The 20,896-nt window shown below is 43.1% G+C and overlaps 1 protein-coding gene across 2 annotated transcripts in view; it reads left to right on the forward strand.

The window, feature by feature from the left end:
* LOC121531704 (voltage-dependent calcium channel subunit alpha-2/delta-4) overlaps positions 1-19,293 on the forward strand; it is an 87,068-nt gene extending 67,775 nt beyond the window's left edge. The window contains exons 26-37 of one of the 2 annotated variants that reach the window (XM_041837089.1): positions 1,197-1,258; positions 1,574-1,588; positions 2,010-2,054; positions 2,184-2,246; positions 12,797-12,867; positions 12,973-13,048; positions 13,744-13,796; positions 13,891-13,946; positions 14,261-14,281; positions 14,510-14,627; positions 14,879-15,077; positions 18,626-19,293. In XM_041837089.1, coding sequence (XP_041693023.1) covers positions 1,197-1,258; positions 1,574-1,588; positions 2,010-2,054; positions 2,184-2,246; positions 12,797-12,867; positions 12,973-13,048; positions 13,744-13,796; positions 13,891-13,946; positions 14,261-14,281; positions 14,510-14,627; positions 14,879-15,077; positions 18,626-18,727 — 881 coding nt within the window. In that variant the 3' untranslated portion in view covers positions 18,728-19,293. The remainder of the gene's footprint in view (positions 1-1,196; positions 1,259-1,573; positions 1,589-2,009; positions 2,055-2,183; positions 2,247-12,796; positions 12,868-12,972; positions 13,049-13,743; positions 13,797-13,890; positions 13,947-14,260; positions 14,282-14,509; positions 14,628-14,878; positions 15,078-18,625) is intronic. The other variant, XM_041837090.1, reaches the window with a different exon arrangement.
* Positions 19,294-20,896: the final 1,603 nt, after the last annotated feature.

The following is a 20,896-nucleotide window of genomic DNA, read 5'->3' on the forward strand; positions in this document are numbered from 1 at the left end:
CGTGCGCCTCTTTTTACATTATTTTCAGCCTTGTATCTGGTGGAAGACTACTGACTGCAGCAAAGCAGCAAAACAATCAAAACACCTCTGCTGCACCAGTGGCTAATGCCAGGCAGGCAGGAACCCTGCCTGCTACTGACAATGATCATGTCATTATGAGACGACTCATTCTGCTGTGTCATTGGTCTCTCTGGAAAGGTAGACAATGTCTGACAGGGAGGAATACAGTAGGTCTTTTGATTGGCATTTCCTCTATTCTGTCCAATAAGATGTCACCACCAAGTTACTCTACTCCAAGAGGGGGTTTAAATGTGTATCTCTGTCATCAAGCTATCATCCCATACTATTGGTGTTGCATATCACCTTGTGTCAGTCAGTCAGTCAGTTAGTGTGTGTGGTACTCCTCAGTTCCCCAGACTGCAGATGAGCTACGGTTTTGGTTAGGGCTCCTATTTTAGCAGAGTGACCAGACTGTGTGTGTTTGTGTGCATCATGCCTACCTGCCTGCATGTGTGTGTGAGCCATCATGAACATTAGGGTAAATTGTTACTAGATTACTAGATTAGTTTACATTCAATTAGATAGTACTTTATTGTCTTTCATTCGCAGAAATGTGTATTAAGTACAGAAATTGCACTGCGTCAAAAAAGATCCACAACAAAAAGAGAGACATGATATAGACAAAACATCAGACATACTATGCAAAATATCAGACAACTATGCAATCAATAGGTAATTACAATTTTAATCAGTAATCAGCTGGTTAAATAAAATATTACCAGCATTAGTATCTCACAACACAGAATACTGCAGAGGTATCAACAACAACAGTCTACCATGAAAGCATGGCAGATATTTGCATTGTCCCACCCAGACACAATTTACCTGTAGCACACGCCTCACGCTAGCTCATCAGTGTATACACAGTGACCATTTGCATGCAAACAGCAGCAGTCTGGTGCTAATTGTGCAAACTGCATCGAGATGAACTGAAGGCCTAATCGATTTCCTGTCCCACTGTAATGCCCAACAACACACCCACCCAGCCTCTCAATATAGTTTCACAGACAGTCACAGTATATTTTGTGTTCAGGGTTTTTGCGGAGTCCATGTTTTCCTCTCTCAACTGACCTGAGTGAGTGTGTGTGTATGTGTGTGTGTGTGTGCGTGCGTGCGCGCACGTGTTCTATTTTTAGCCATTGGGGTGCAGATGTCCTTGGAAATGCTGGAGAAGAGGCTATGGGCCATTACCTTTCAGGTAAGGGACCAACACACACACAAGCACACACACAAACATTCAAACTCAGACAAACGTACACAGACACACACACAAACGCACATACACACACTCAGCTCCCCAACGACATATCACACTACTGACACAAATCCATCTCTGGCTCAGTTGGTAAGAACATGGCAACGTCAAGGTCACAGGATCAATTCCCGCAGGGATCACATACACACATACCAAAATGTGTGCACTACATTTAGGATTATCTGCTAAGTGCTAACATTTGATCATCTCTCTGTCTTTCTCCTCCTCTGCCTCTCTGTCTCTCACCTCCACCCACAGCCCAATGACACAGACGTAAGTAAACAGTGACCTTTCACTTTCTGTTTATACAGTATATTAACTCCTCTCTCTGAGTATGAAGAGGTTATCACACCCTATTGACCGGCTATAGAGCCAGCCGTGTTTGTGTTGTTGTTGCGGTTGTGTGTTCCAAATCCATATAGGTCTCTCTCTCTCTGCTGTCAGTCAGTCACATGATTCATCTATTTCTGAGTGGTGGTCGACCTTCTGACTCATGACCTTGATCTCCACCCCCCCTCTCTCTCTCTCTCTCTCTCTCTCTCTCTCTCTCTCTCTCTCTCTCTCTCTCTCTCTCTCTCTCTCTCTCTATCGCTCTATCTATCTATCTCATCTCTCTCTTTCTTTCTTTCTCTATCTCATATCTCTCTCTCTATCTCATCTGTCTCTTTCTCTTTCTCTTTCTCTTTCTTTCCAGTGTACTGGAGTGGAAGGTCTCTGCCCTCTCAGCTGTCAGAGCGTTGTGAGTACTGAGTCTATTCTACAGGGTTGGGTTCAGTTACGATTCAATTCATGAATGACAATAATGTTCAAATATGATTGGATAAGTGCTAATGATGTTTCATTAATGTCCTGTCTTCTTTTCCTCCAGGATGTCAACTGTTTCCTTGTCGACAGCAACGGCTTCATCATAGTCTCTAAAGAGAGGTCAGAGGTAAGTGACCGACATCATGACCACCCAGTGACCCGAACATATCAAACCACTTCATACAGCCATCCTAACACCACCGTCATACACCAGTTGACACTTCTATTGTAACCCCTCATCTGTACTATAGTACATCATATGTGCTTTGTTATATAACGATTGCACCATAATAGCTGTGGTTAATGAAAATGTTTAACCTTTTGATAAGCAGATCAGCAGATCAGGGGAGGGATAATTTATATAATCACAATCTGGTCGGCTTAACCATGTAAATACACATAAGGTCAGGTGATTGTAACTTAACACTCTTCTTAAGGGGTGTGTTCAGTGCTGGTAGCTCCTTAGCAACGAGAGAGAGAGAGAGAGAGAGAGAGAGAGAGAGAGAGAGAGAGAGAGAGAGAGAGAGAGAGAGAGAGAGAGAGAGAGAGAGAGAGAGAGAGAGAGAGAGAGAGAGAGAGAGAGAGAGAGAGAGAGAGAGAGAGAGAGAGAGAGAGAGAGAGAGAGAGAGAGAGAGAGAGAGAGAGAGAGAGAGAGAGAGAGAGAGAGAGAGAGAGAGAGAGAGAGAGAGAGAGAGAGCGTGGCAGACAGTAAGTAACAGGCCAAAACAACATCTGGAGCACTCATAGGATTTGAGAACACTTATGGTCCTAATCCCTCTTAGACACATTAGCAGAAACTGACTAGCTGGGGCTAAAGGCACCCAGCAGCCCGCGCCACCTCATCACTTGACTTCATTGTAGAGAGGCCTTGACTGGAACAACCATATTACTGAGCATTAGTGTGGTGGAAATGGATTGGAACAACTGTATTACTGAGCATTAGTGTGGTGGAAATGGGCAAGGAACATAAGTGTTTATAAATGAACATAACAGTGTGCTGGGTATGCGGCGGCCCTTACATCTTAGTATACACTTGAAGACTACAACAGTGAGTGAGGGCCTATAAGACCCTATTATACTGCACATTATAGTAGGGAGTCAGTGTGGTATCTTATCACATGTATGTAATGCCCTGGGATTACCATGGCCCTGTGAGAAGAAGAACGAATGTAGATTTGATTACCACAGAGCCCACCGTTGCACTGTACTGGACTGCACTCACTCATTAACTCCCATACAGACAGACGCTAAGTGCATCTGTCTGTGACTGACTGAAGTGGTAATGGTGGCCCATCACGTGCAGTATGGTCAGTGATGGGCTGCAGCCTAAAGCCTAAGCTGCTGCCCCATGCAGCCAGGATCCTCTGCCAATAGCAGCCCCAGATGTGCAGGTCCAGCTGGCTACACTGAGGGAAGATGAGGCTTGCCCTGTATGGATCTGGATCTTGACCCCTATAGCCTGTCATGGCATAGGTCACATAGGCCACAGGGGACTTAAAGGTGGGATGTATTTTGTCCTTGTTCGATTGTGATCCTACCACTTGTAATTGGGAGACCTTTGAGGTTGAGGAGGAGCGTGGGCTGGAGGAGAGTGCACAAACACACACACAAACACGTAGGCTGAACACACACACAAATGTACACACACACACCACATCTTGTTTACCCAGAGCAGTTCCTCCTGTATAACTATTCCTAAAATTCAAGTCAGTTGGGAACAGGTTTTTTATGCCCCAATACCTTGGCATCGGGTCTATGAACTGACATATAAAACAACACTTGACACATGAATATGTTTGTTTCAATTTAAGCTATTATATAAAATACTTGCTACAAAAAGAATGCTCAATACACTGAGTATACAAAACATTAAGAACATGACATAGACTGACCAGGTGAATCCAGGTGAAAGCTATGATCCCTTATTGATGTAATTTGTTAAATCCACTTCAATCAGCGTAGATGAAGGGTAGGAGACAGGTTAAAGAAGGATTTTTAAGTCTTGACACAATTGAGACATGGATTGTGTATGAGTGCCATTCAGCAGGTAAATGGACAAGACAAAACATGTCAGTGCCTTTGAACGGGGTATGGTAGTAGGTGCCAGGCGCACCAGTTTGTGTCAAAAACTGCAATGCTGCTGGGTTTTTCATGCTCAACAGTTTCCCATGTGTACCAAGAATGGGGGGGTGCAACTAAATATTAGGAAGGTGTTCGTAATGTTTGGTATACATTTACATGTTCGTCATTTAGCAGACGCTCTTATCCAGAGTGACTTGCAAATTGGTGCATTCACCTTATGATAGCCAGTGGGACAACCACTTTACAATATTTTTTTTATTTGTATTTATTTTTTGAGGGTGGGGTAAGGGGGGATAGAAGGATTACTTTATCCTATCCCAGGTATTCCTTAAAGAGGTGGGGTTTCAAGTGTCTCCGGAAGGTGGTGAGTGACTCCGCTGTCCTGGCGTCGTGAGGGAGCTTGTTCCACCATTGGGGTGCCAGAGCAGCGAACAGTTTTGACTGGGCTGAGCGGGAACTGTGCTTCCGCAGAGGTAGAGGGGGCCAGCAGGCCAGAGGTGGATGAACGCAATGCCCTCGTTTGGGTGTAGGGACTGATCAGAGCCTGAAGGTACGGAGGTGCCCTTCCCCTCACAGCTCCGTAGGCAAGCACCATGGTCTTGTAGCAGATGCGAGCTTCAACTGGAAGCCAGTGGAGTGTGCGGAGGAGCGGGGTGACGTGAGAAAACTTGGGAAGGTTGAACACCAGACGGGCTGCGGCGTTCTGGATGAGTTGTAGGGGATTTAATGGCACAGGCAGGGAGCCCAGCCAACAGCGAGTTGCAGTAATCCAGACGGGAGATGACAAGTGCCTGGATTAGGACCTGTGCCGCTTCCTGTGTAAGGCAGGGTCGTACTCTGCGAACGTTGTAGAGCATGAACCTACAGGATCGGGTCACCGCCTTGATGTTAGCGGAGAACGACAGGGTGTTGTCCAGGGTCACGCCAAGGCTCTTTGCACTCTGGGAGGAGGACACAACGGAGTTGTCAACCGTGATGGCTAGATCATGGAACGGGCAGTCCTTCCCCGGGAGGAAGAGCAGCTCCATCTTGCTGAGGTTCAGCTTGAGGTGGTGATCCGTCATCCACACTGATATGTCTGCCAGACATGAAGAGATGCGATTCGCCACCTGGTTATCAGAAGGGGGAAAGGAGAAGATTAATTGTGTGTCATCTGCGTAGCAATGATAGGAGAGGCCATGTGAGGATATGACCGAGCCAAGTGACTTGGTGTAAAGCGAGAATAAGAGAGGGCCTAGAACTGAGCCCTGGGGGACACCAGTGGTGAGAGCATGTGGTGCGGAGACAGATTCTCGCCACGCCACCTGGTTGGAGCGACATGTCAGGTAGGACGCAATCCAAGAGTGAGCCGCGCCGGAGATGCCCAACTCGGAGAGGGTGGAGAGGAGGATCTGATGGTTCACAGTATCAAAGGCTGCAGATAGGTCTAGAAGGACGAGAGCAGAGGAGAGAGAGTTAGCTTTAGCAGTGCGGAGAGCCTCCGTGACACAGAGAAGAGCAGTCTCAGTTGAATGACCAGTCTTGAAACCTGACTGGTTTGGATCAAGAAGGTCATTCTGAGAGAGATAGCAAGAGAGTTGGCTAAAGACGGCATGCTCAAGAGTTTTGGAGAGAAAATAAGAAGGGATACTGGTCTGTAGTTGTTGACATCGGAGGGATCGAGTGTAGGTTTTTTGAGAAGGGGTGCAACTCTCGCTCTCTTGAAGACGGAAGGGACATAGCCAGCGGTCAAGGATGAGTTGATGAGCGAGGTGAGGTAAGGGAGAAGGTCTCCGGAAATGGTCTGGAGAAGAGAGGAGGGGATAGGGTCAAGCGGGCAGGTTGTTGGGTGACCGGCCGTCACAAGTCGCAAGATTTCATCTGGAGAGAGAGGGGAGAAAGAAGTCAAAGCATAGGGTAGGGCATATGGGGCATTGAACAGTCAGCCTTGTGCAGACTTTGCTACAAGGAAACAAAATCTGGTACTTTCCATTGGTGGCTCGCTTTTGGAGTCAGGTCCAGGAATGGTTGTTATGTCATAATATCAGGGTTCAGATGGAAATGCAAACTGTATTGTTAGGGGATCTGAAAAACCAAGATCAGTCAATGGGAAATATCGTTATACTCTTGGGTAAAGTATTTATTTTTTATATCGCTAGAAATTTTAGGTTCAGGAACCCTCGTAAGACATCATAGTAAAATGGAGGGATGTATTGCAAAAGGAAATAGAAAAATAGCAATATACTGGGAAAGATGGGTTAATCTGTGGACATCGGAGGATTGGAGTTAAAATCAGAATGAATGATGGATTGGACGCTGTGGGTGAAAATCCTGCACTTGAAGGAGGAAATTAGGAATATATGTATAATTATTTAACAACAGGTACCATAGATGTGAGCGAAATACCTGTAAGTAGCAGTAGAAGAATTGTTGTCCGTTAGCTTACTCCAATTAGTGTAGGGATGGTAGGGTTGGGATGTTAGGGTAGGGCAGAAAAAATATATATAGAAATAACATAAATAAGGGGAATTAGAAATGATGCAAACAATTAAAATGATAGAACCTACTAATCTGCAATATTAAAACCTCTTAAGCTGACAGTTCCCAAATCTGCCACTAGAATTACTTTTAGAAATATTGATATGTTTACATTACTTATTTTATTGATTTCCCACCGTTCTGTAAGTCAGAAGACAGAAATCCAGACCTTCCTTGGACCATGTAAAGGTCCTCTGTCGAATAAACTTGTATTTCCCCCCCTCTGGTGGTTGGCTGCATCATTACATCGATTTATATCACTTCACATTGACATCACGTCAAAGGGGCGGCCCTTAGAAAAACATTTATCCAGCTCGACTGCTTCATGGCACAGACATGGCAAAGCAATCGCTGAATTTGTCTCTAGCAGGTGGATCGAAATACATACTTTCATAGCTCTATGATAAAGAATACGACCTACACACTTCCTTAAACCTAAAATAAGTCAAGAAGTAATTTTGTGTGGAAGTCCAAAGAATGTTTTACGTCGGAGGCAGACACTGCATATGCTCAGAATGACAAAATCGAGCCCTTTACATAGCCCTTCTTTATAGGAGGGACGCACGCTGTTTAAATTGCCCATTTAATGTTGATTTAGAAGTTCACAAATGTAACAGATTTTGACTATCACTAATGTCATGATATGTTTGGTAAAGTAATAAAGAATGTGAAATATTTTAGGTAGATGTTCCTAAAACAGATTATAACTATATATGGACATATTATAAAGTCTGAAAAGGCTTATTCATTCATTAAAAAAAATAATCATATCATCAGATTTGTATGTTTAATTATACTTTTATTGCATACTACATCATATGGGTTGAAAAGTGTTTTTTTCTCATACATAAATAAACAATTCAAGGGGAAAGCCAAAGGTCATAGCTTTCTAGGGGGGGAAGCACTACTACATTAATAAAATATTGTCCTCTTGCTAGATTGATGACTACATCCAAAGTGAAACAGTGCAAAACGTCTGTCAGCTCAACTTTCAAGCTGATCTACTCATAAAAGTATTCTTGCTGCAGTCACTGCCAGTCCCAGAGGAAATAAAACATTCACTAACATTAAGGCTACTCAGGCCAAACCAAGGATGAAGTATTTACATTTTCCCTTTTAATTCCATATGTTATTGTCTCAGTAAGGAACTAAAAGCAAACCTTACTAAGCAGATAGTATGATTTAGTGCTACCCCGGGTACATTTTGCTGAGGTTAGGACAAGTTTTGTGGAAACACCAAGAGTATCCCTCCCTTTTTATTCCGAGAGAGGGATTGGGCTAAGGCAGAGCTCTAAATATTTAATCATAGGAGATATGGAAGCAGTGATGACTTCAAGAAATGGGTCATACATAACTTCTTTAAAATGTCTAATGTACCAAGGTATTTATTTTATTTTATTTAACCTTTATTTTATCAGGTAGACATACTGAGAACAACATCTATTTTATAGATCATCCCTGAATTACATAAATTACAGAAAATACACACATGAAAATAGAAATACAAAATGCAAACTGAAAGAAAAACCCAGTCAAAAAAAAAAAACACAATCATCAGTAATAAGGTCCTCAATCAGCTTTCTGAATTGCCCTAGAGACCCAAAACATCAAATGTAAGAACATTTTGAAGATTGTTCCACAAATAAGGTGCAAATAAGGTGCACAAAAACTAAAAGATGATTTACCTAACTTAGTTGAGACAAAAGGAATTTCCAGAGTGGCCATCCCGGGTGTGGTAACTCGTAAGTCTAAAGTTCAGTAAAGATGTTAGGTGCAGTGAGACCTTTTGTAAAAGGGCTTTATAAATGAAAACATAGCACTGTATCAACCTAAGTGACATCAAAGAGAGAATGCAGTGATGATTGCTCAAATTGGCGCCCGTAATAAAGCGCAGTGCACTATGATCAACTCCATCTAACGGCTTTAATGAAGTGGCAGCTTTGACTGAATAATCTACTTTCTAGTGAGAGGCAGGACCTATTTCTATAGAAGAAGCCCATTTTTATTCTCAGCTTCTTAACTAACTCAACAATATGCTTTTTAAAAGACAGCTTTTCATCTATACAGATGTCCAGATATTTGTAAGCAGGGACACGATCAATATGGACACCATCTAATGTACATACAGTGCATTCGGAAAGTATTCAGACCCCTTCACTTTCTCCACATTTTGTTACTCTGTACTTTGTTGTTGAAGCACTTTTGGCAGCGATTACAGCCTCAAGTCTTCTTGGGTATCACACTGCAAGCTTGGCACACCTGTATTTGGGGAGTTTCTCCCATTCTTCTCTGCAGATCCTCTCAAGCTCTGTCAGGTTGGATGTGGGAGCGTGGCTGCACAGCTATTTTCAGGTCTCTCCAGAGATGTTAGAACGGGTTCAAGTCCGGGCTCTGGCTGGGCCACTCAAGGACATTCAGAGATTTGTCCTGAAGCCACTCCTACGCTGTCTTGGCTGTGTGCTTAGGGTTGTTGTCCTGTTGGAAGGTGAACCTTCGCCCCAGTCTGAGGTCCTGAGTGCTCTGGAGCAGGTTTTCATCAAGTATCTCTCTGTACTTTGCTCTGTTCATCTTTCCATCGATCCTGACTAGTCTCCCAGTCCCTGCCACTGAAAAACATCCCCACAGCATGATGCTGCCACCAACATGCTTCACCGTAGGGATGGTATTGGCCAGGTGATGAGCGGTTTCCTCCAGACATGACGCTTGGCATTCAGGCCAAAGAGTTCAATCTTGATTTCATCAGACCAGAGAATCTTGTTTCTCATGTTCTGAGAATCCTTTAGGTGCCTTTTGGCAAACTCCAAGCGGGCTGTCATGTGCCTTTTATTGAGGAGTGGCTTCCGTCTGGCCACTCCACCATAAAGGCCTGATTGGTGGAGTGCTGCAGAGATGGTTATCCTTCTGGAAGGTTCTCCCATCTCCACATAGGAACTCTGGAGCTTTGTCAGAGTGACCATCAGGTTCTTGGTCACCTCCCTGACCAAGGCCCTTCTCCCCCGATTGCTCAGGTTTGCCGGGCGGCCAGCTCTAGGAAGAGTCTTGATGGTTCCAAACTTCTTCCATTTAAGAAGGATGGAGGCCACTGTGTTCTTGGGGACCTTCAATGTTGCAGAAAATTTTTGGTACCCTTCCCCAGATCTGTGCCTCGACACAATCCTGTCTCTTTTTCTCTAACTTTTTCTCTAACCGCGAGGCAGCTGGTAGCCTCGCGGTTAGAGCGTTGGGCCAGTAACCGAAAGGTCGCTGATTCAAATACCCGAGCCGACAAGGTGAATAATCTGCTGATGTGCCCTTGAGCAAGACACATAACCTTAATTTGTTCCAGGGGTGCCGTACAACTATGGCTGACCCTGTAAAACAACACGTTTCACTGCACCTATCCGGTGTATGTGACAATAAAACATTTATTTTTATTTTACTAGACTATGACTAAGCAGAAACAAAGTCTAGATGCTGACTACACAACATGTAGTTTGTCGGTAATAGATTTGATCGAGGACACACTGCTTTGGAACTGCATTGGATTCCCATACTATGATGGATGCATTGTTTGCAAATCTTTCCGCCGAAACGTTGTTGCAGTTTTATTTCACAACATTTCTGACAGGTAAATAGAGCGTCAAGTTCAATTCCGGGACCGAAGCCCACACTCTGCAAACACACACACACACTCAGCAAACACACACACAAACTCAGCAAACACTGAATCACTTAAAAGGCCACAGGGAAATTATTTTCCTCTTCTCCCCTTCTCTCTATATTTATTTATTTATCTTTATATCTGATTGAAATAAAGTGTCAGCCGCACATAGAGAGAAAGGGGAGGAGGAGAGAGGATGACTTGTTAACTTGGACAGGGTTGCTAAAACAAAGTGGCCTTGAATAATTCAGGGGAACAGAGATGTGCTACAGCAAGAGAAGAAAGAGTGAAGAAAGAGAGAGGGGAGTGTATACTGTACTTTAGGTTAGGTTAACCTCTCTCTCTGTCATATTGAATAAGCTGTGACACTCATTCACAGACAACAGTACTCTAACATGACATGAACATACAGTACATGATAGTAACAGGTAAATACATATAGTAGAGGTACAGAATACTGGATGGAGATAACTTAAAGGAAAGGTTCACCCATTTTGAATGTTATGTTGTTTTTGTGCATCTCTGAGTGATGTTCTATCAATTCCCTGGGTCATTTCATGTTTTCATGTGTATCTGAGTTATTGGCGTTCAAGCAGGCAGAAATCCGTCCGGTATGACGTAGCACCGTGATAAGGTCGCTCTCACTACACTGGAAGTTAATAGGAATACGACTTTCAGATTGCGAAAACGTCTATCATACATGTCAGATTTCAATACTGGCCGATGTCATAACTCTGGAGGTAATCTTCTCTCGAATGAGCCATTGATCATTACATTTACGTCATTTAGCAGACGCTCTTATCCAGAGCGACTTACAGTTAGTGAGTGCATACATTTTTCATACTGGCCCCCCGTGGGAAACGAACCCACAACCCTGGCGTTGCAAGCGCCATGCTCTACCAACTGAGCTACAGGGGACTATCATTTGTTTGCGTCCTACTTCGAGAAATGTGTAATTTAACGTCTGCCACATTTTTCCTATTGTCTAGTCCAATTAAAATGAAGGAATTTATAATGCCTCACACAGCAGACTGTCGACCAATTGCGTTCACGTTGTCATGCTGCGTCACGCGGTTGGTAAGCTAATTGTCACTCGATCCCTTCTCAAAGTCAGTGCATATGTGCTCAAAAGTAGGTAATGTCACGATTCCAAAGCTATACGATACTACAGATAGCAAGTGAATTATCTCACATCTCGGAAAAGATTTGTAATGTTGTACTTCTTGTTTACAAAATTCATGCTAATGTTGGGTTTTTGAGCTAGTGCCCAATAGACTCCCATTCACTCCTTGATGGAGAGTGCTCCTTGTCCCAAAATCGCACAGAATGCACCATGCTGCCTATTGACTTAGCATGGGCAACGTTTCCCATCTCCTCAAAGTATATCTCCCGTTGTGAATGTTAGACTCCACTCTGTGAGGCACATCGATCTGCAGGTTGAACATGGTGAGATTGTAGACTCCTAAATTGATAGTGCAGGTGATTTTACAGCTAACTAGCTATGTTAGATGCTGATAGTGTCTTCGGTATTATTGTGTGTATCTACGTTTGCTAGCTAGATAGCCAGCCAGCTCATAGAGACAGCATTGCATTGTGGATTTTGTAGTTGACTTGAGCTGCAACAGATTTCCACAACGATTTCCCATGTTGCTAACAACCATATTATAATGCCAAAACGAAACATTTGTTCACAAAAAATATTGTTCTCACATATTTGTGTTATTTAACACTGTAAATTAAAGGAATGAGTGGTTTGGGGTCCAATGCAGCTGTTTTTATCTTAATATCAAATCATTTCTGGGTAACAATTAAGTACCTTACTGTGACTGTTTTCAATTAAAATGGTCAAAAATAAACAAAAACAGCTTCTTAGCAAAGAGCAATTTCTCAAGCAAGAATTTTGCTAAGACTGTTTGGGAGTGGTCTGAGTGGGGTGGGGAAAACTGAATACTAGCTGTTATTGGCATAGTGGTTTGGAACTCTCTTTCTTTTTGGTCTATTAACTAATTTACCACCTGGTGATGTCACCAGGCAGGCCAAAACTCCATCCCACCAAAACAGGGTGAAATTTCAGCCGATATTTTCAAACAGCTCTTACACTAAAATGGCATTATCATAATTTTCACCATTTCACAGTATTTTTCCAACCTCATAGTGTGGAAATATACATAAAACACAGGAAAATCACGTTGTTGACTGCACTGGGCCTTTAAGCCTCTAGGATCCAATAGATGATGTTCATGTTGACTATAACAAATGAAAGTGTTTACTAACAGCTTACTAATAGGGCAGCTTCCATAACGTAAGATACGGAACGCCTTTTTGGTGTTACAGAATCTCCCTCTGACTCCATCTCTCTGACTCTGAAGTGATGTATAATCATATAGTGATAAAGCTCTGGGGTGACTTAGAGCTTGATGTTGACATTGTCTCTATAGGTCGGACGTTTCTTTGGGGAAGTGGACGGATCTGTGATGACAGCGTTGATCAAGTCAGGCATGTTCAAGAAGTAAGAGAAGCTACATTATGTTGTACATATTATACCATTGATTGAACCTATTGTGCAAGGTTATGTAACCCCTAACTACCTAATTGTTGTGTGTTTGTCCAACAGGGTGTCACTGTACGACTACCAGGGGATGTGTAGATCAGGACACAGTCATTCCAGTAATGCTCGCCCTCTGCTCAGTGTAAGTCATGCCAGGCGCAGCGTGATATGCGTACATCTCTTTTAATGAGAACTTAAACAATGATTACAAAACGAAACGTGACGTCCTCGGTCATACACAAACCTACACGGAACAAGATCCCACAAAACACAAGTGCACAACAGGCTGCCTAAGTATGGGTCCCAATCAGAAACAACAAGCAACAGCTGATTCTCGTTGCCTCTGATTGAGAACCACCCCGGACAACCTAGAAAACACATGAACTAGACACTGAACATAGAACACAAAACATAGACCCTACACACCCTGGCTCAACATATAAGTGTCCCCAGAGCCAGGGCGTGACAATAAGCATGTTTTTCAATTGCTTTATCAATTGCTCAACCATGAAGAAGGCACTACAAGTTTAAACGTTGGTTACGTTTACCCATTCAATTGTTGGGAACATATATACAGTATGCAACTTTATTTATTTATCTTTAATCAATTGCTCAATGGCAATAATATATAGTTATAAAGATTAACAGATAATCAGCAAATCATGAACCATTTATTAATGGCTTATGATGCAAGTTATTATAAAATGTTACCTGCTGATTGAATAATATGGTAACTTAGCAGATGCTCTCTTCTTGCTCTCTTTCACCTGAGTTACCTGTTGTTTTCTTCTCTTTCAACTCTCTCTCTCTCTGTATCTCCATCTCTCCTTCCTATAGCCTTTTTACGGCCTTGCGACAGTGATCAAATGGTTCTTCTCTCACATGTTGATGTAAGTATGAGATGCACTTCTTGGGCTGAGTTTGGGAGAAATTAATTGTTTTTTTAAACCGTCTTTTCTCTCCAACAACTCTACTTCTGTACAGGTTCTTACTGGAGTTCAACTTCTGTGGGTTGTGGCACTCGGATTACGTTGTAGACGGTAAATTACGCTCTTAATACTTTGTGACAAAGGCCATTGCAAAGAGGATATTTGGATCCATACCTGAGAAGGGAGAGTCACTTTCAACATAATACATGTTTGTGCTTTCATATTCCCTTGATGAATCATCCTGCAGTTTTCATACCGTGTCTAAATGTCTCTGTCTCATTCACATGTCATTGTCTCTCATCCAAATGCTGTCTCCCATCCATTTTCTCACCCATGGTCACTCCCATTGCCATGTTCATTTGTCTGTGGTCCATTGTGAATGGTGCACCATCCATCTCCTCTCCACTGTGATTCCCAACACACAGCCAAGGCTGGCTACCATACATGTGAGTAGAGATCCACAGCTCTGGGATGGGTGCCTGTAGATGTGGGCGGGTATAAGTACTGTGTGTGAGTGTATGAGTGTGAGTGAGTGAGTGAGTGAGTGAGTGAGTGAGTGAGTGAGTGAGTGAGTGAGTGAGTGAGTGAGTGAGTGAGTGAGTGTGTGTGTGTGTAAGTATGCACTTCTTTGAAACAAACAAACATTACATTAATGTTTACTTTATCCTCATTAGCCCATAAAGCCAAGAAGGTTGACGCGCTGCAGCCGTGTGACACAGAGTATCCTGGCTTCATGTACGATTCCTCCATCAGAGAGACCAACAGCCTCATCAAATGTGGCCGATGTCAGAAGTAAGAACATTCATCAGACAATCAACTCCACTGTGGTGGCGCCATCTTATGGCCATGATACCAACCTGCAATTATCTGAACTGCCAGAATATCAGTGCTAAAGAGCCCTACATTTCACTACATTAGAGTTTCTCAGCGTGTCCCCAATGTTATATTAACTGAGTATTTTTTTATTCCAGAATGTAACTGAATCTTGTTTAACTGAACTTGTGTTCCAGAATGTAATGTTAACGGAATGTGCTGTGTTCCAGGATGTTTGTGGTGCAGGCGGTCCCTGAAAGTAACCTGGTGTTGATGGTGGTCCAGGCGGACTGTGACTGCTCCCGCCAGTACTCCTCCATCACCCTGGAGCCCAAGGAGGTCAAATACAATGCATCAGTCAAGTGTAACAGGATGAAATCTCAGAAAGTCCGCCGGCGCCCAAACTCCTGTCACGCCTATCATCCTAAGGTCAGCCCTCTTCCTCCTCATTGTACAATGGTGTAATATTGAGTTAATTCCTGTAATTGGCTACAGGCTTAGCATAGCAGGCATGTTGAAATTCAAATAGAGAAGTGTTTGTTACATTTAAATGGAATGGGATTCACAGAGATGAATAGTCAAAGTAGATTGTTGTGTCAATCAATATAAAGCAGTACACTCAAAGGTTGTTGAGGGGTTCTTTGTCAGGGGTAAGAGTGATATGTGTAAGCATTGATTTGCCTATCAGGAAAGGTTCTTTACTGTTGTGATGGTTGTGAAGAACCATCCTGTTCTTACACTGTTAAAAAGTTCCTGTAATGTTACGGTACACTACAGGCTACTGGTTGCAGTGAACGTACGGTAAACAACAACAAGTTTCTGAATTTGTGTTTGTACCAAACGTCAGTGGAAGTGTTGTACCAGTGTAAGTGGTTGATGGTTGTGTTGTTAAAGTTTGAGCACCTCTTTTAATACTGTCAGTTCTGCAATCTTTGTAAGAGAATGTGACAATAAAGAGCTGCACTGTTAAGAAGTTACTGTGCATTTTCACAGTAGCTTAATGGCAGTTAGTTGCCTGGAAGTTGCTTTACATTTTGCAGTCCCTAACTGGCAACCAGCTGTCAGTAAGTTAATGTAAAATTCACACTAACTTTTCTGATTACAAGATATAGCTTAACATTAGTTGACAACTACTAAGCATTATTTGTGATGAGCACATTCGGGACTCAGCCTCACCGGGCCTTGGTTGACAGAAAATTGACCTTGCTGCCACACCATCAGGTCAGTGAGCGTGACAGAGATCAGCCACAGTAAGTAACTGTGAATTTTACAATAACTACTTGCAGCAAGTTGACCGTATATTATTGAAAAATAAACATGAACTTCCTGTTGACAAACTGCCATTAACTTACTGCAAAATGCACAGTAACCTCTTAACAGTGCAGCTCTTGATTGTCAAAAGCTCTTACAAAGATTGTAGAACATGTGGTCCTCTGTAGCTCAGCTGGTAGAGCACGGCGCTTGTAACGCCAAGGTAGTGGGTTCGATCCCCGGGACCACACATACACAAAAAATGTATGCACGCATGACTGTAAGTCGCTTTGGATAAAAGTGTCTGCTAAATGGCATATTATTATTATTATAGAACTGGGAGTGGACAAATGAGGTGATCGACCTTCATCAACGCAAGATGAAATCACTTAAAGGAGCAATGCAGTCAAAAACAATAATTTCCCTGTGTTTTATATCTATTTCCACACTATGAGGTTGAAATAATACTGTAAAATTATGAAAATGCACTTTAAGTGTAAGAGCTGTTTGAAAAGACCGCCTGAAATGTCAGCTTGTTTGGCTGGGTGGGGCTTTTGTTAATAGGTTTAAGTTAATAGATCAATAGCAAAGAGAGTTTGCCCTCCTCTCTGCCAAAAATAGCTAGTTTTCAGGTTTCACATCCCTCCCATTAGGCTCTTCCAAGTAGGCCCCTCTTTCAGACCACTCACACACAGTCCAAGCAAAATCCATGCTTGAGAAATGGTTTTCTCTTTTTGACCATTTGAATTAAAAACACAGTAAGGTACTTAATTGTTACCCATAAATCATTTGATATTGCAATAAAAACAGCAGCATTGGACCTTTAAACTGGTACAACACTTCCACTAACGGTTGGCACAAATACAACATATTTTAGACCATGCCCCCAAATATGCTAACGAGCCCCCTCCAGTACATTGCCCCGACCTACATTGAATATAAACTACCTTTTCTACTTGATTTTGTGAGTACCTAACAGTGTGTGCCATAAGCTCATCTGGAGTATGCTATAAGTATAACTGTAGAACCTGTCATTGGTTCTACCTGCAACCAGAGGGTTCTTCATGAGAGGTTTCTATATGGAACTCAAAAGGGTTCCCCTACAGGGACAAATCAAAGGGTTATACATGGCACCCAAAAGGATTCCCCCATAGGGGCAGATGACAGAACCATGGAACCAGAGGGTTCTTCATGAGAGGGTTCTATATGGAACTCAAAAGGGTTCCCCTACAGGGACAAATCAAAGGGTTATACATGGCACCCAAAAGGATTCCCCCATAGGGGCAGATGACAGAACCATGGAACCAGAGGGTTCTTCATGAGAGGGTTCTACGTAGAACCAAAATGGGTTCCCTTACAGGGACAAAACAAAGAACCCACCTAGGGTTCCTTGTGAGAGGGTTCTAAAAAATCAAAGGGTTCTACATAGCACCAAAAAAGGTTTCCCCCATAGGGACAAATGACAGAGGCCTAGATTCAATCAGATCAAGTGTTAACCGGCAATAGCAGACACTCGCATAGCGGATGTTTTGGCGGTGTCAGAGGTGGAACTGTGTTGGAGCTGTCAAATCGGTGAGCAGCTGCTCTAGCGATCATTGTCACAAAGCCCCACCCGCCCCACTCACGTAAAAAGTTCAGAACAAGAAAGTGTAGGCTATATAGAATTAATTACGCTCAAATTGAAAAATCATTCAACAAAATAATGAGGATTCTATCATCCTAATCGAAGTATAGATTACATCTCACATTCCAATGTTCGAACTTGTAAACAAGGCTGCATGGGATTTCTGTTAATGCGACTCCGTGCAGCCAATGGCAATTTTCGCTTCAGGTATAATGCCAGGAGCCGCTTGTGGATTTGACAGCTCTACCGCAGTTCCACCTCTGGCACTGTAAAAACAACCACTATGCGGATGTTGGCTAAAACGGATCTGATTTTATCGAGCACAGAATGTTTGTTGGTTCTTATCTTAAAACACTCTCTATCATACTCACAGACCCGGTGGCATAGCAGAAAATTCAGGTTGCTGACAAACTTGAGGTTGTGAGTTCAAATCCCAAGTGAGGGTGACTCCCAAGCAATCAGAATATAGCAGCATACTGTCCCTTATAGCAATAATACACTATATATACAAAAATATGTGGACACCCCTTCAAATTAGTGGATTCGGCTATTAAAGCCACACCCGTTGCTGACAGGTTTAAAAACTTGAGCACACAGCCATGCAATCTCCATAGACAAACATTGGCAGTAGAATGGCCGAACTGAAGAGCTCAGTGACTTTCAACGTGGCACCGTCATAGGATGCCACCTTTCCAACAAGTCAGTTCGTCAAACTTCTGCCCTGCTAGAGCTGCCCCTGTCAATTGTAAGTGCTGTTATTGTGAAGTGGAAACGTTTAGGAGCAACAACAGCTCAGCCGCGAAGTGGTAGGCCACACAAGCTCACAGAACGGGACCGCCGAGTGTAGTGTACCTTAATCTATGTCTAGAAATACAGTTACTTTTTGTATAGTTACCGTATTTTCACTGCAACCAGTAGCCAGGATTGTTTACAGTGTAATGAAGAACCCTCTGGTTCTAACTTTGTAATGAAGAACCATACACATGGTTATACAAAGGGTTATTCAAATAACCGATTTAAAAAGAGTCTCCACAGCCCAAAAAAATGATATGAGGATTTATGAATAAATTTTGAAATGTTCTTCTCTTCTTGCTGATTTTAGGAAGATGCGAAAGACTGTGGAGGAGCTTCAGAGATCAGCCTATCGGTGGCCCTCTTCTTGGCTTCTCTGGCCACTTCATTGGCCCTCTGCAGATGGACATAACAAGGCTCCACCTCTCTTATGGCCAGTGGTTCTCTTGTATATTTTCTAAAAGACCTTCAACTACATAAAGGACCTACCAACACAGTAGTTCAATTCTGGAGCAAGGGCAATTTTTTTGTAAGACTCCTTTTCCCACCATGAGAGAGAAAGAGACTCAACAGTCCAAACAAATGCCACATTTTTATGCTTGGGACTCTTTTGCATGAGCCATGGGATATGAACTTGTGGACATGCAAGGCAATGAGAGAGACTGTTATTTTCATGGAGACACTGGTATGGTAGGACGAACCCTGCCCTCTGCTGGACAATCCATGCAGACTGAAGGACAACCACCCTGACAACCTCACTCAGCTGGAGAACTGTTGCCACATGCAAATCAACAGGAACATAGACTTGCTTATTTGTGATTTTTATACACAGTAAGATGTACTGCATTGATACTGTTTTTTATGTTGAAATGAACTACTGTACCAAAACTGTGTGCTATAAAATAGGAAGGAATATTAATATTTTTGTGGTGTACTTGATGAACATTTGGAAGAAATAATAAATAATGTATGTCATGACATTGGTGTTTTCACTGGAACATGCTGCAGACCGTTCCCTTACCATAAGAACTAAGTCAGAGGTGAGGTCTAGTATACACTAGATATACAAAGTATGTGGACACCCCTTCAAATTAGTGGATTCGGCTATTTCAGCCACACCCATTGCTGACAGGTGTATAAAATCGGGCACACTGCCATGCAATCTCTATAGACAAACATTGATAGTAGAATGGCCCATACTGAAGAGCTCAGTGACTTTAAACCGTCATAGGATGCCACCTTTCCAACAAGTCAGTTCATCAAACTTCTGCCCTGCTAGAGCTGCCCCGGTCAACTGTAAGTGCTGTTATTGTGAAGTGGAAATGTCTAGGAGCAACAACGGCTCAGCTGCAAAGTGGCAGGCCACACAAGCTCACAGAACGGGAACACCGAGTGCTGAAGTGCGTAGCACGTAAAAATAGTCTGTCCTCGGTTGCAACACTCACTACCGAGATCCAAACTGCGTCTGGATGCAAAGTCAGCACAATAACTGTTCGTCGGGAGCTTCATGAAATGGATTTCCATGGCCGAGCAGCCGCACATAAGCCTAAAATCACCATGCACAATGCCAAGCGTCGGCTGGAGTGGTGTAAATCACCGCCATTGGACTCTGGAGCAGTGGAAACGCGTTCTCTGGAGTGATGAATCACGCTTCACCATCTGGCAGTCCGACGGACTAATCTGGGTTTGGCGGATGCCAGGAGAACGCTACCTGCCCCAATGCATAGTGCCAACTGTAAAGTTTGGTGGAGGAGGAATTATGGTCTGGGCTGTTTTTCATGGTTTGGGCTGGGCCCCTTAGTTCCAGTGAAGGGAAATCTTAATGCTACAGCATACGGTGACATTCTAGACGATTCTGTGCTTCCAACTTTGTGGCAACAGTTTGGGGAATGCCATTTCCTGTTTCAGCATGACAATGCCCCGATGCACTAAGCGAGGTCCATACAGAAATGGTTTGTCGAGATCGGTGTGGAAGAACTTGACTGGCCTGCACAGAGCCCTGACCTGAACCCATCAAACTCCTTTGGGATGAATTGGAACACCGACTGCGAGCCAGGCCTAATCGCCCAACATCAGTGCCCGACCTCACTAATGCTCTTGTGGCTGAATGGAAGCAAGTCCCCGCAGCAATGTTCCAACATCTAGTGGAAAGCCTTCCCAGAAGAGTGGAGGCTGTTATAGCAGCAAAGGGGGGACCAACTCCATATTAATGCCCATGATTTTGGAATGAGATGCTCGACGAGCAGGTGTCCACATACTTTTAAAATCATTACAAGCACAATGTTGATTAACATATGGGGCCCATACTTGCAAACATAAGAGAAAGTTGAAGTTTAACTTGGACCATCTCAAAATGCGCATCAGTCATTTACTGTAGTTGCACATGATAGAACGCTACATTGTAGCTGGTTCCCTGGCACACGATATGCTAACCTCACCAGCTGACAGTGATTCTTTTCTGTAACAAATTCTGCATCAGCCTATCAAAGACCTTAGACTTTATAGCCACCAGCCAATTGCATTTCTTAAAATAGGTCAACGTGAGGGATATTTAAAACTCCAATTTCAAGCCTTACTTTTA

Source organism: Coregonus clupeaformis, chromosome 19, assembly GCF_020615455.1.
Source record: "Coregonus clupeaformis isolate EN_2021a chromosome 19, ASM2061545v1, whole genome shotgun sequence".
NCBI lineage: Eukaryota > Metazoa > Chordata > Actinopteri > Salmoniformes > Salmonidae > Coregonus > Coregonus clupeaformis.